This window comes from Zonotrichia albicollis, chromosome Z (assembly GCF_047830755.1).
Source record: "Zonotrichia albicollis isolate bZonAlb1 chromosome Z, bZonAlb1.hap1, whole genome shotgun sequence".
In the NCBI taxonomy this organism is placed as follows: domain Eukaryota; kingdom Metazoa; phylum Chordata; class Aves; order Passeriformes; family Passerellidae; genus Zonotrichia; species Zonotrichia albicollis.
The window spans coordinates 39111262-39125802 of record NC_133860.1 but is presented as its reverse complement, the minus strand read 5'-3'; the positions used below and the strand labels follow the sequence as shown (position 1 = coordinate 39125802).

The 14541-nt window shown below is 40.0% G+C and overlaps 2 protein-coding genes across 16 annotated transcripts in view; both read right to left on the bottom strand.

Annotated features, from left to right (window-relative positions):
* The window catches only part of ARSB (arylsulfatase B), a 187227-nt gene extending 178992 nt beyond the window's left edge, over positions 1-8235 (bottom strand). For 14 of the 15 annotated variants that reach the window (XR_012578143.1, XR_012578145.1, XR_012578146.1 and 11 more), the window contains exons 1-5: positions 7701-8235; positions 7021-7059; positions 4760-4946; positions 2349-2539; positions 1601-1808 (exon numbers count right to left, since the gene is read on the bottom strand). Coding sequence is in view for 10 of the 15 variants with exons in the window: in XM_074532885.1 (XP_074388986.1) it covers positions 1601-1808; positions 2349-2539; positions 4760-4946; positions 7021-7059; positions 7701-8012 (937 nt within the window). In the remaining 5 variants the exon portion in view is untranslated. The remainder of the gene's footprint in view (positions 1-1600; positions 1809-2348; positions 2540-4759; positions 4947-7020; positions 7060-7700) is intronic. The other variant, XR_012578144.1, reaches the window with a different exon arrangement.
* A 4946-nt stretch (positions 8236-13181) lies between these two features.
* DMGDH (dimethylglycine dehydrogenase) overlaps positions 13182-14541 on the bottom strand; it is a 39941-nt gene continuing 38581 nt past the window's right edge. Inside the window, 1 exon segment of the mRNA XM_074532887.1 lies at positions 13182-13936. Within this exon segment, the coding sequence (XP_074388988.1) occupies positions 13721-13936 (216 nt within the window). The 3' untranslated portion in view covers positions 13182-13720.

The window sequence follows — 14541 nt, the reverse complement described above, 5'->3', positions numbered from 1 at the left end:
TATGCCTCTAAAGAATAACGGCGTGAAGTAAAGAGAGAACACTGAAAAGACCCAAATCACTGGCCCCTGTGCTGCTTGATTTAAGTCCAATTTCCATGCATTTTGATCATATTAAATTTAACTCCTGGAAGTTTAAACTGTCAATTAACTCAAAATAAGTCCCATTAGATAGAGTAGGCACTTGATTCTCCTGATTGTTTGACTGTTGTTAAAATATACCTGCAACTGATTGCAAAATAATCACTGTTGAAAAACAGGGTACACTGTCACAATTCAGAAAAAAGAAATGCTTAATAAATGAAAAAAACAAATTCGTTTCTTTTTAATTCACTCACACCTTGTAATTCTAGCTCAGATGTCTTTAAGTTTTTGGTTTTATTCCACAACGTACTGAATAAACATTTCTGAAATAACTCTTCCGAGCCCCAGTCTCAGCAAAGACTGGATTTTTTCCATATGGAATAAATACTGGTATAGTTTTCCATATGTCTTTGCTCAATTTCAGTTCAAAATATAAAAACATTGCAACAGAAATAGGCGTAGATGAGTTACCAAATCTTGCTGGAGCAAAATCTGGTCACAAATATAACATCATAAGGCAAACAGGTTTGGACTCAAAATTAAACTCCAAGATCCTGAGTGCTATAGGAAGCAGTTGCTAAACTCAAAACACATAAGTGCATTTTCATCAAACTTTGGTTGGTTCTTTTTTTGTTTTGCTTGTCTGTTTATTTCAGTTGTTTTTGTAGTATTTGAAGTGTTCACAGAAAATTAATTTGCCATTATGACAGCCCTAATATGTAAAGTGTGGACAAAAGAACAACTGTATGCATTGAAAGGCTACTTCCCATTTCCAACCAAACAAGAGTAAATATGTTCCTGAAACCCAGCCAAGCAGCTGTATTTCAAAAAAGTTCTGTTTCATTCTTAATTTGGAAACAAAGGAGACTGCTTTGCAATGTATTATTTACATTACGCTAATAACCTAGAAACCAGATCATGTGCCTGTACATACAAAAACTTAGATTGTAATTTGGCTGAGTAGACTGCTCATCATATTTTCAACTGTTTTCTTCACAGACCTTTGTTTCATGGGACTAAGATGCCAGTGAAATACTTCAAAAACGACAAAAACTACACAACACCTTAAAGTGAGGAGAAAAAACAGTTTGGGCTTCAAACTGCTTGCTGTCTGGCTGTTTGTGCTTCATGAAACACGTGGCAATACACAGACAGGACAGACTGCTTCAGAAGAAATAGACAGCTCTCAGTAAGGATTTAATTCTGACAGATCCTCAGTAACTACAGTGTCAAGTAGGATGCTTCTAACCGCACTGCACTCCTCAGATTTGATAAAGGTATTTTTACACCACCAGGAGCATCCCCCATGCGCACAGACACTACTTCGGAGTTGTTTTTGTCAAGCTTGAGAAAGCCCTAAGAGAAGGGAGAGAATCTGCTGTTTCATGTAAACTCCTGCTCAACTTTCATCACTCTGATGTCATTAGAAGATATCCAGAGGAAAGACAGAGGAGCCAGATCTCCCTGTAATCAGCTTGTTAGCAAAGTTATTACTGAAAGAATACTTGAAGGAACTTACCAGTAGAGAAAACAAAAACTGTGTTGTCCCAAAGACCATATGTTTTCAGAGCATCAGTAAGATTTCCTACTGCTTCGTCCATGAGAGTCACCATTCCTGCATAATGGCGCCTTTTCACATCTTTTATGGAAGAATATGGTTTCAAGTATTCTTCAGGGACCTCGAGAGGTTCATGCACAGACTGAAAGGCAAGATAGAGAAAGAGGGGCTGGGGTGGAAGGGATAAAATGGAAATTAGTTGAACATAAAACACTAAGTGCAAAAGTTACTGCAGCAAAAGCAGACATCTTTTATCAACTGTGCAGGTAGTGCCTTTTGATTTCTTCTACAACTTCTACATCTTCCATTCTTTGCACATAAACTAAGAAAGCTTTGAAAACTTACTTTTGGAAAGCTGTGGAAAAACATCAGGTCTATCTTTTCTTCATAACATAATTGTTAGCAATTTCTTTCTATTAAACTTCTCAACTTAAGCTTCCCTTCTTTGTTTAGAAGTGCAAACTACTTGCTCAACCATTTCTAAAAATATATTAATTGTATTAAAATAGAAGAAATGGAGAAGGGTAGCAGGCCAGAACCATGCAGACAAAGCTGATTTTGGCAGCAGGTGAGTTTTACCACTGCTACTTCTCACATTTAGCTCTATGCACCTATTGAATAGCCCTGAACAGCAGCTCAAAAACAGCTCTCTCTGTTAATATTTCATCAATGTTTTAGAAACATTCTTTAATGCTGAAGTTATCTGTACCTTCTCAGTTTTGTGATTTGCTATAAGATCTATAGCTCTTTCTGTGAATAAATTTGTGGAGTACACATTTTTAAATCCAGTTGCAACTTCTTCTCCATCTCGAAAGTCCAGAGCACAGCGCGTCACATTCTTTGCTTTGATGAGGACACAGTGGTCATGAGTATAATAATCCTCACTGCCCAGGAGATAGCCTACAACAGGAAAAGATGTCAAATGAGCAGGCCAACATCGTGTCACATAAACACATACATCAGGAGGAGAAAAAAGTCAAACGCAAATGTCAAAACATTAGTGGTTTCGAGCTAAAACACTAATTCAACCTTGGACCACCTACTATGAGACCCCTGACATGTCTAAGTAGTTCCACATTTAATACCTCATAGGCTTTTCATTGCTAATGCCAGCATTAATTTCAAAAGAAATTAAATATTTTGAAAGCAGTTTAATGACCTCTTATTTGTACTTTGATGTCCATGAGCACTAAACTAATGCACTAAGAGCCAAGGCAGTGATCTGGCTGTGAACTAGTCTGATTCTTAGTGGTATGATTTCTATGTTTGTATTTTGATGTAGGCTTCCACTTCTATTGGAAAGTTTGGAATTTTAAAATCCATTTATTCAAAAACATCCAAGCATGAATCATCTGTCTGTTGTAATGCAATTTCTGATCCACTGCTGACACCAGCTGGTCAAGAAAAGACACTATCACTTAGAGATATCCAAAAGAAATTAAGTAAAAATCATGCATGTATGGATTTGCTCCTACCTAGGGCTAGCCTGTTAGGCACGGGGTGCCCTTTTGTTTTAGCAGGCAAAAATAAAACTTTTTAAAATCATTTGAATCTCAAAAATTACATTTGAAATGAGATTTTAGATTTCTCCCCCAATATCCTGAAAAAATGGATGAATCTGAAAAAAATACAGTCCTATGTTTCGCAAAAAAAAGATCTTGGGACAAAAATCCAAGACTGAAGAAATTTACTTGAACTTTTTTTTCGGCAGCTGCAGCTAGTAATTTCTGCAAAAACAAATGTACAGAAAAAAATAAAGTGATCTTAAATAAAATATAAATGTCTATGATATTTTTAGGAGAATAAAATGGTTAGTTTTTCAAAAGATGAAATGATTTTATAGGCAGATTGCTTACATCAATGTACTCAGAGGCACATGTTGCATTTTTCCCATTTTGAATGCCCACTGGGCGAGAGTGCATCAAGTGTGCCACGGAATCAAACATCCCTAATCATAACGGATGCCTACTGGAACCACATGAACATTACAGGATATAAAACCACTATATCCTCGGAAATATAATGTCACATTGAGCACCCAGAAACAATACACAGAGCCAGCCTATCCTCAGGCTCCTGCATTAAAAGCCTGCTCAATCCCAGGGTGAGATTTCAAAAGGAACAGCAGCCTATCTACACCCATGCCACCAAGGAGATCCCAAGCTCCTGTGGAGGGATGGGAGAAAGCACAAATGCTTAAGCAATGAGAGCCATTATATCCCAATCCACATATATTAGCTTAATTCAGTTGTGAAACCATGGCCCTGAGCTCCCCAAAGAGTAAAAAGAAGTAAACCACCTAAGGGGACAGTTTTTCCCACCTCATGTTTGGATGAACATAATTTATTAAAGGCACACACAGAGCACAGTCACATTCTTCATTTAAGCTGCAGGTTAGACAAGAGCAACACAGGCTTCTGCATTGAAATTTACTATTTTGAAATTCATCATTCAAGGAAAGTGTCTCAAAAACAACCAAGTGGAGAATGTGCAGAATGATGCAGAATGAGACATTTGACAGCCCACGTAAATATACCATCCGTGACACTTGTGCAAAACCAATAAATTGATACTGGGACAGGAGCCCAAACCACACTTGGAACAATAAACAATGCATAGCTATAAGTTGCTTTGCAAGTAATGCACTCACACTTAGACAATCTACTGTTTAGTCTGAGAGCTTCACTTCCTAACTTATGAGTTTTTGGATACTACTTTATAGAGGCTTTCACACCATCTCATCACCAGCTCTGGAAAACCAAAGCTACACAAACTGGCTGTAACCCCCCTTCCCTATTCCCCTGTGCTGCTGTAGGTAGGAGACAGAGAATTCAGAGCAAAAAGTTAACTCTGGGAAGGAGGGAGGAGTGAGGGAAAATGGAGAGAAATGCTTTACTTGGAGCTACACAGTAATTCTGATACTTTCTTCAGTAAGTTGTAAAGCTTGAGCATACATTTAAGGCATTATCATTTTTTAAGCAGTGGTACTTTGGAAATACGCATACCCAGACATGGCTTTACTTATAAATCAGCAGTAAATCCACCGCTCTTACAAGAGTGGGACAGTTTCTCATCCTTTTCAACACTGCATTTACTGCCCATACTAAATCAAACTATTACCAAAGTAAGTGTCAAATCCTCTGCGAGTTGGAAGGCATTCTTTTCTGTACATCCCCAAATGCCACTTCCCCACCATGTGAGTAACATATCCCGCCTCTTGAAGTAGCTCTGGGAGGAGTTTCTCATCCAGTGGCAGACAGCTGGGCTGGCATGGCCAAATTATCTGGTGTTGCAAACCTGTGTGGATCTTGCAGAGAAAAGAAGTGTGTGAGAGATCCCTTACAGCGCAGCCCACATGTTAATTTATAAGCAGGGCAAAAAAGAAGCACAGCTGCATTAGAGATTAGGATTATTTTTAGGGGCTCTTCATTTTACCAATGTAGCACTGAAGATGATGAGGAAGCTGCAGGTGGAGGGTAAGGGTTGCATGGAGGAAAACAAGAAAATAGCACTGCAAGAGTTAATATCTTCCCAGGCATAAATCAAGCACTTTAATTAGCAATTTAAAAAACAACAAAACAAACAAACACACACAAAGCCTTTTATGCTTTTAGCTAGAAATCTAACAGGTAAGAATTATCATTACGGTGTGTTCGAAGGCTAGGGACATCTCCAGATGGAGTGAGAGATTTTAAATGGGATTGAAATGGGCAAAAATGCACATGGCGGGTGAATCTATCAAGCTTTTGCCTGTATCAGAGAACAGCCACTGGAGGAAAGGTCGATAAAAGAAAACTATTTTTCTATTACTCTTCTAAATGGCCATTATATATACGTACTTGTATATTTATTTGCGTGCTTCAAATGAGTACAAGCACTATAGAAAGCATTTGGGTGGGGAAAGCTTCACACTGACTAGATCTGACATTCAATAGTTCTACTAAAGTTTCCAGTCTTACTAAGTGATGAATTTTGTATTTGTTTACAAAACCATCACTGATAACAATACTTTGAGTAGTATATCACACTTGATACAAGGAACCTCCTCAGTCAATGATACTATAAACTGTTTTGTCAACTCTGTCTTCTCCACAATCAAAAAGGCACTTCCCTAAACCTAGACCTGCAAGCATTCATATACAAGTACATATATCTTGTTTATATATTAAACATTTCTAGCAGTCTACGTGCTAGAATCTATGCGTGTGTCAAAGCACAAAGTCTCCAAGATCCCCTGGAGCAGCTAACACCAGATTTTATTACTTCACTAAGCAAACCAGTGTAGCAAGCTGCAAGATTAACGTTCAAAGCATTGCTTTGAAATTTAGCAACTCTCTGAACTGACTTTTAAAACAAATAAGCCATGAACTTAGGCAAGTGGGTAAGGCCCTTTTCTAAAGGGCCTACTACTTCCTCATTTTCTTTGAACAAAGAGGTTCCAAAAATTAAATTATAGTGCAGATTTTCTATTATACATATAAAACATTTAAAATATTTTTAAATGCTTTATTACAGAAAGCATTAATATACCAAATGCACAAACTAGCAAAGCATTGTAATTTCTTGCACTGTATCTGGAAAATGAGAAAAAGGAGAAGGAAGCAATAATAATATAAAAATATCTATAGCTATCTTAGACCAATACCATTGCTTTTCTTTCAGATGGATTGCAAGGTGACTACCAAAATTTCATCTCCAGATTTAGGTTACTTTCCCAAGTTTCTAAGCAACTGTTAATCATATCCATGCGTAAAACAATTTTTAAAAGATCCCACATATTTGCTGCATAATAACTGCTGCATGAAATGCCTCCTCTATTAAAAAAAAAAAAACAAAGAAAATAAAATTAATTTTCTAATATCATTTTACTCAATTGCAACGTGGTCAACATGAAGATCATTAAATTATCAAGACACATTATGGGATGAACTTAAATCCAGACTGAACTATAGGTGTTTTCAAAGTTCATTTTGAAGATGTGATGCAGCAGTGGCCACTTTCTTAGAAAGCACATTCAGATTATGAACGATATTTTAAAATTATTCACTATGAAAAAAATATTTTAGGTTATTTAATAGAGCAACCTCAAGGGTTGGTAAAGATAATGTAAATTTTTTTTTCCTATTCATCATTATCCATTCTTCAACTTTTCAGGAAAGAGACAAATGTTGCTTGGAAAGACTGTACCTAGAACAACATTCCTGCAAGAAGAGACAGCGTCCCCTACTACAGGATGACATTTATTTTCTTTCACTCAGAGCAGTTTATTTGGCAATCACTCTGGTTAACATGGATGTGCAGGACTTCTTGAGACAGAGGGGAAGTTCCTGAAACACACCCTTTGAGAGTTTCTTCCTTCTGTCTATGCTGTGTGTCCTTACTTTCTTTCTCAGTCCCCACTCCTCAGGTTTTTGCCAAAACTGCAAAAAGGATAGGAAAGGATAGAATGATATCAGTATTATAAAGCCCAAATCTTACACCTGTACAACTGGGGGGAAAAAAAAAGATAAAGAAAGGAAAAAAACTGGGAAAATCAGGATAATCACTATAAAATCACTATGAACTTATTTAGACACCCAGACTAATGACCACTCTGCGCGCACTCCATCAAGAAGGGCAGAACATCCTGTACCAGATGGAGGTGAATGTATAGCTACTGACGCATTTGGGCGCTGCACTGGAAATATGCAGCAAAAACTGAACAAGTAATGCTCATCTGCTCCTTTCTGCATCTCGACCGGGTTATCCAGTGGAAAATTACTCAAGAGTCAGGCGACTAGGGCAAGGATATTTTCCACGACAGCCTGCCGTGCCTGTTAATCCAACCGAAGCATAGTGAGCACCTCGGCTTTTCTGGAGCAGAACAATTTGCACCGATTCCATGTTCTAGTTTACTCCCGAGCTCGCAAGGCGAAGTCTGCAGTTTCAGAGCAGCTGTTTCGGCAGCGCAGCGGCACACAGACCCAGCAAGCCCCAGCGGCACGGGAGCTGCCAGCAGCGAGCAGGGAGCGCCCGGAGCATCCCGCGGGCAGCGCGGCCGGGCTGCGAGCGCCCGCCCTACCTGGTAGCGGCCCGACAGGAGCTGGCTGCGGGACGGCGTGCACAGCGGCTGCGTGTAGTAGCGCTCCAGCCGCACGCCGCCCGCGCCCAGCGCGTCCAGCCGCGGCGTGCGGATGGCAGAGCCGTGCCAGCCCACGTCGCCCCAGCCCAGGTCGTCGGCCAGCACCAGCACCAGGTGCGGGGCGGACGAGCGCGCCGCCGCCGGCTGCGGTAGGCACAGGGGCAGGCACAGCGGCAGCAGCCGGCTGAAGCACAGGCACAGCAGCCGGCTAAAGCGCGGGCACAGCGCGCCCAGCCTCGCCATCCCCGGCATCCCCGGCACCCGGAACTGGGCCGCGGGGAGCGCCCCGAGCCGGAGCTCCGCCCGCCGGGAGAGCGGAGCGGCCCACGGGGCGGGGCTCGGGCGGGGCCCGGGCCGGGCCGGGAGAGCGAGGCGGGACCCGGGCCGGGCCGGGAGAGCTGGGCGGGGCCCGGGCAGGGCCGGGAGAGCTGGGCGGGGCTCGGGCAGGGCTCGGCCGGCTCTGCGGGGGAGCGGGGTTGACGGCTGCCCGCCTCAAGAGTGGGAGCGGTGCAGCTTTACGCCGATGGCTTTTGGTATTAGCTTAAAAAAGAAATTGTAAAGGTTTTGCCGGTGTTGGCAAAGTGTGCAGCCCGCTGGTGCTGGCGGTCCCTTCTAATGTTGTCTTGCTTCAGCTCCGATATTTAACACCCGGTTCAAACCTCGGAGCGTTTCCCATGGGAACCAGGGAACTATGTGCAGGCTTGTATCTCAAGTCATCTGTGTTTCTAATGAAATCAGTGGAACATTATGAGGACAGGACAGACTGCATTCTCGTAGTATTATCTAAACTGTTACTTCGCCTTCATAGCGGCTCATCCGTCTTTTATACAGCTAGGCTACAGAACTTATTCTGTGTGCAAGCACAGTAAGGCAGGGGCAACACACACACGGCTTTGCTGCCGGCCAATGTGCACGACAGGGAGAAACAAGCTGAAGATGCAGCTGAGGGGAGCGAGGCGGCGATTATTCCTGTTGGTGAAACTCTTCTCTCAGCATCAGCTGCTAGTGCACACACACACACACACACACACTCACACACACAAACACACACACACACACACACACACACGAGAGAGAGACGTGTGTCTTCCCTCCCCCTTCAACACCCACCCCCCTGCAAAATCATAAGCAGCCCGTGCTTTTTTCTCTCCATTTTGTCATTTCAGATGAGAAGCCTGGATCGAGGTCTGGCTGCAAGATGGTGCTTGTGACTGTTACAGTGTAGGAAGGAAGTGAAGTAATGCAGAAATAGCAGTAATGTCAACGGGGCTCTTTCTTCAAACCATGTAATTGTCTAAAGCAATATTGCAATCTACCTTAGTTATAGCCCTGATGTAAAATTTAAGATAGTGAAAAGACAGAAATAGCTGTCAGCTCTGGTCAGTTTTATTCATCCAGGGAATATATATAAATTTCAGTGTCCAGTGGAACATCAACCATATATTTCCCATTCAGCTAGAATGGTTAATATGTGTATTCCCAATATAGCCATTTGGTAACAGGCAAAAGAACAGTCCACATTAAAATTTGTTTTTCTTGGTTAGAAAGCCAAATATTGAGGATACTGGATTCCTGACTATTTCCTGACCAAGTCTCTATAGGGAGAAAGTTCCTGCTTGTTTTAGTGAAGTCTAGTGGATAAGCCTATGAAGCTACGAAGTTGGGTTTTTTAAAATCCCATAGGTTTCCCCACTGCTTTGAAAACAACAGCTCTGATGAGTCATATCAGCTTTTTTCTGCAATGAAAATATCCTACAATCTACAGCCAGTACTGGAATGAGAAGCAACAGTACTGTCCTAAACCCAGTTTTCTCCAAAGTAAATTCCAGGACCACTGACAAACTGGTGTGTGACTATGAATAGTATTTTCTTTCTTGAAATGTGATTCATACTGTTTAAAAGCTGCAAGGTTCTGTTTTCTCTTGTTTCTAGTTCAGATCCCATGACCAGTCTCAAATGTCTCACTGAACTATTTCTTTTTCTAACTTCTTCCACGTCCTTACTACAGGTAAAGTTTCATTCAAGTGTTAGCACATTCCCACAGAAACACTTTTTGTTCACTCCAAGTAAGTTCTTTGAAAAACTGCACAGTGCTGGTGAAACCAGAAATTTTGAAACAAATTTCATAATTTCTATTCACCTTTCATATTTTCAAAGTTATCATGGTGTTCAAATGCAGCTGAATTCATATTTCCTTGCAGAGAAACATCAAGAGTTATGTACTCGTTGTCCTATTCCACTAGAACTGGGTAGCCTTGTTGCCCGACCATAGTTAGAACATTACATTGAACTGTCTTAAATATACACTGCAGATACTGCACAGTCAGTCTGAATATTGCTGCCTGTCATATTTTCTAGGATTTTTGGGGTTTTATTAATTTCATTACTAGTTGAGGGAATTGGAACCCCAAGCAGAAAAAACTATTTCTCTCAGACAGTATTCTCTTGAATCAAAAGAATAAATGCAGGAAATGGCCTATGTTTAGTCTCTTATGTTTCAGTTTGTCTTTTCTGAATTTGGGGCTGAATAATTTGGACATTGCTTTGGGATCAGTGATTAAAGAGGTCATTAGCGTGACACACAAGGTTACAGTAACAGTGTGGATTTATTATGCTGTAAAAAGCATGACCTGGACTCTTTTTGCAGTAGCTTATGGAAACTTGGAACAAAATTTCAAATGGTTATAGTAACATCTACTCTGGTGTGCAAAAACTCTGGACATGGGAAAATACAGGAAAATGGGAAACAAAACTGTCTGAGAAAACTGCTTTTTACATATCCTGATTTGAGTATTTCAGAAAATTTCCTAGATGACCATCATTTTTTCACCTCATTGCAGAAGTGTCTCCTCTGTTTACTGATGAGGTGAGGTTGAGAAAACTCTAAAGAAGTCCCTGCCAATCTTTCTACACTGGTATTTCTGTTTGATTGGTTAGAAGCCATCTTAAAACTCAATACTTAAACATTCTTGCTCTTATTCACTTCCTCTTGCTGTGTCTTGGCACAAGTTCAGGCAACATCATATCTCAATCTGTAACGAAAAGAAGTGACAGGAAACTACAGTAGCTGCTGAACACTTCCCCCACTGCATTTCTTCAGGTTCATGTACTTATTTTCTTTTTAATAACTTTAAAGGATTGACTTATGTATGCATGTTGGCATGATTTGTAAAGCTTTGTCCTGATACTGTTTCATTTATCCGTGCTGTGCAGAATGCGATGTTGAGCTGTTCTGATGGATATTCAGTAAGCTGACTTGGGTGTCAGAGCAGTAAGAAGAAGCCAGGTCAACTAGGAAGCACTTTCAAACATTGCTATCGCAGCTACAGCACCTCTAATTCTCAGCAATCCTTGCTTAAAACTAGTTGTGATGTCTCTGCTCCTAATTAATTGTTGAAGAGAAAGGCATTCTTAAGAAGTAACAGACAGCAACAAGATATTTAATTTGCCTTACATGTGGTCAGTGATGAATCCGAAGTTGTTTTGGTCTTGTAAGTTGGCTGCAAGAAAGGAACTATACTGCCTTGACCCAGAAACATAGTTAGCTTATCTAAATCTTGAAGTTATATGAAACTTACAACCATGGAATATGTTGAATTGGAAAGGACCCACAAGGCTCATTGAGTCCAGCTCCTGGCCTTGCACAGGACAACTCCAAGAATCACACTCTGTGCCTGAAAGCTTTGTCCAAACACTCCCTGAACTCTAACAAATTTAGTTTCATGACCATTTCCCTATGGAACATGCTCCAGTGCCTAAAATCTCTGTGGGTGAAGAGCCTTTTCGTAAGATCCAGCCTAAACCTCCCCCAAGTGGGCTTCAGGCCATTCCCTCAGGTTCTGTCACCAGTCACCACAGAGAGAAGATCAGTGTCTGTCCCTCATGATGAAGTTCTGACTTCAGTCACTCCTCATACAGCTTCTACTAATTAGCTAGGGCTTGGTCTTGGTGTGTCTTGGGTCACAAGACCTGTCAGTGAGAAACTCCCACAGAAATCAGTGTCTGGGCTTGTATAATACTAGACTGTAAAATGAGAGAAGTCTGCGTCAGCTACACGTGGAAATTTGGGGTTGGGAGGTTACAGCTGGAAATGCAGTACAAGCTGCTAGAGCGTACAGGTCCTGAGTTCACTTGACTGTAGCAACTGTACCTGCTATTCATCCCTCTTTGCTCAAGCTGCAGAAAGCCTGTCCCCTCTGCAGTCAGATTGATCCAGCTGATGTATTAATCTTTCTTCTGAGTCAGAAAAGGAGTTACAAACCTGATTCTAACTGTCAGGCTGGGATATGGAGGCATTGTTGAACACTTTTGGCATAGCAAAGCTAATTAGGAAAGTATAGATGAATCTGTCTCAGAGTAACTGTTCCACTACACTTCAGGATGTGGTGTCTAGTGAATTTGCATAATCTTGGAAAATACTAAAATTTAAAACAATGTTTCTAAGCATTGTTCTTTTCCTCCACAGTATAAATAAAAGCATATAACATTGGGTTGTACTTCAGATTTCTTAAATGCTCACAGAGTCATAGTGGTTAAGTGCCTCATTACAAACAATGTTATCTTTAGGAAAAGTAACATTTTGATGGTTCAGCAAAATTGAACTCAATCACTTCTGAAAGTATAACAGACAATAATTTCTGAATGGATTTTTTCACTCAAGATAGTATGACAGGCAGAGCTCATATATTTAATTTTTACCTGCTTTATAAAAGATATTCAAAACAGTACAATGTAATGTCAGCTTACTTTATCAAGAGTGACTGTTCATTACTCAAATTGTGTTTCTCCTGGCGTATACTATTTATACATTTGCTTCTTTGCTGAAGATTTAGAGGCACCAACTCTCTTGAAGAAAGTGCATTTTGGACATGATTCATACATACTTTGAAAACTTTTATCTATAGCCTAAAGGACACCTTTACTAAGTTGGAAATTCTGACATTGTTGTTCAAAAGAATTATTGAGAATATTATTGAATTCCAAATGAGTGTTTTATTACTTTAGTGTGTTCCCATCATACACACTATCCCAATGCTACTTACTTAGGTTATTGAATATTTGACACTCAATAAAGCTCCTTTGCTGTGAATTTAATTATATTTTTCATTGCTAATATTTCTATGTAATAACATATGGCTCATATTGCTTCAATCTATAATTAACAGTAAGAAAAAACTATCTTTGGTACCTGTCTAGTGGTTCAGATTTAATACAGTAAATCTGTAACTTAAGTTTTGTTCAGAAACTGAGCAACAATATACTGTTTCTTGTAGCATATTACGTGTAATGTGCCAGATGATTTATGTAAAATAGTGAAGAATGGGCTTCCTATAACTGTTTCATTGAGAGGAACGGGATTTTGGTCTTCTATGAGAATTTCTGCCAGGCTAAAACGCAGAGAAAAAATGCCCAGAGTTCAGCTTACCTTTAGTAATGCCTTTATTTTTTTAATGGTTAATGGGATTCCAATTCCTTATGAAGCATTCTGTGTAGAACTAGTGACATGCTTTTATGGTAAGCTTGCTATTCATGTGTGAAAAAGACATGATAAGCTACTTTACCTCAAGGGCAGGCAAAGGAGGAACAGAGAGTGTGAGGGAGGGGGAGGAATTTGCTATTGGACAGAATCAAGAGCACATTTCTCATATGGATTAACGCAGATCTGCCAGCCAGTGTGGGAGCAAGCTGAATCAATGATGTGCTCGTTCCCTGCCACTTTCTGCTCTCAAGTGCTGCTGAGAAGCAGAACACACAGCAGCACATCAGCTCTGCTCAGGTCTCTAATGTGAACAGCACATACAGAGAATTAGGAAGTAATGCCATCAAATTTCTCACTCATGAATAGCAATGATGATCTTGAATTTAGTAATTAGAAAATGTGAGTAGTTTAATTCTCTTAATTGTATGCATATTAATGGAACTATTTCCTACTGCACAATTTGCTGTATTGTCATCTGTGTTTATATTTTGGGACTTTCACCCTTTCTCTGAAGGCGCATTCTTGTTGGTTCAGTCAGCACCAGTGGCTCCTGTATAATGGTTGCTGGATAATTTTTACCTAGAAGTTCAACTTCCAATTTCTGTCCAACTTTGCTGAGTTCCATGGGAACATATGCGAAAGCTAGACTCTGCTGAGCTCCGTAGCTGAAACATCCAGATGTGGTATTGCCAATTACCTGAAAAAAACCAAAACCAATTGTATTTATTTTCAAGATGCCATGGATTTTCTGAAGAAAAAACAAAACCAAAATAACAACAACAATAAAAAAAACCCAACCAAAACAGAAAAACCCAACCAACTAACCAAACAAAAAAACCACCAAACTCCAGCCAAGAACCCAAACAACTAGATATCTCACATTTTGGTTTATACACTTCAGACATCATGCAAATTTCAAGTATGTCATGCAGTTCATAATATTCTCAACAGAGAGTAACACCACCTGAAACCGGGAAGTTTTTGCTTTTTAAAAAAATACCCTGTTCTTATTATGTTCAATTAAGTTTTCACTGGAACATATACAATACACATGCATATGTTTATTATCTATAATAATTTAACTGCTAGTGAGTGTTTCAACACAATATATGCTGAAGTGTGGAGTCCCAAACTTTGCTGTTTAATTTCTTTTGAGTAGCAAAAGTGTTTTCTTAAAACAGCTGTGAACTTGCAGAAGAAGAGAATGGATGACAGTACATTAGTCTGTTCCAACCCTAGTTTCTTAGCAGCATTTCACATCTTCTATGTAGGTATTTAGTCTACTTCTTGCTTGAAGATTAG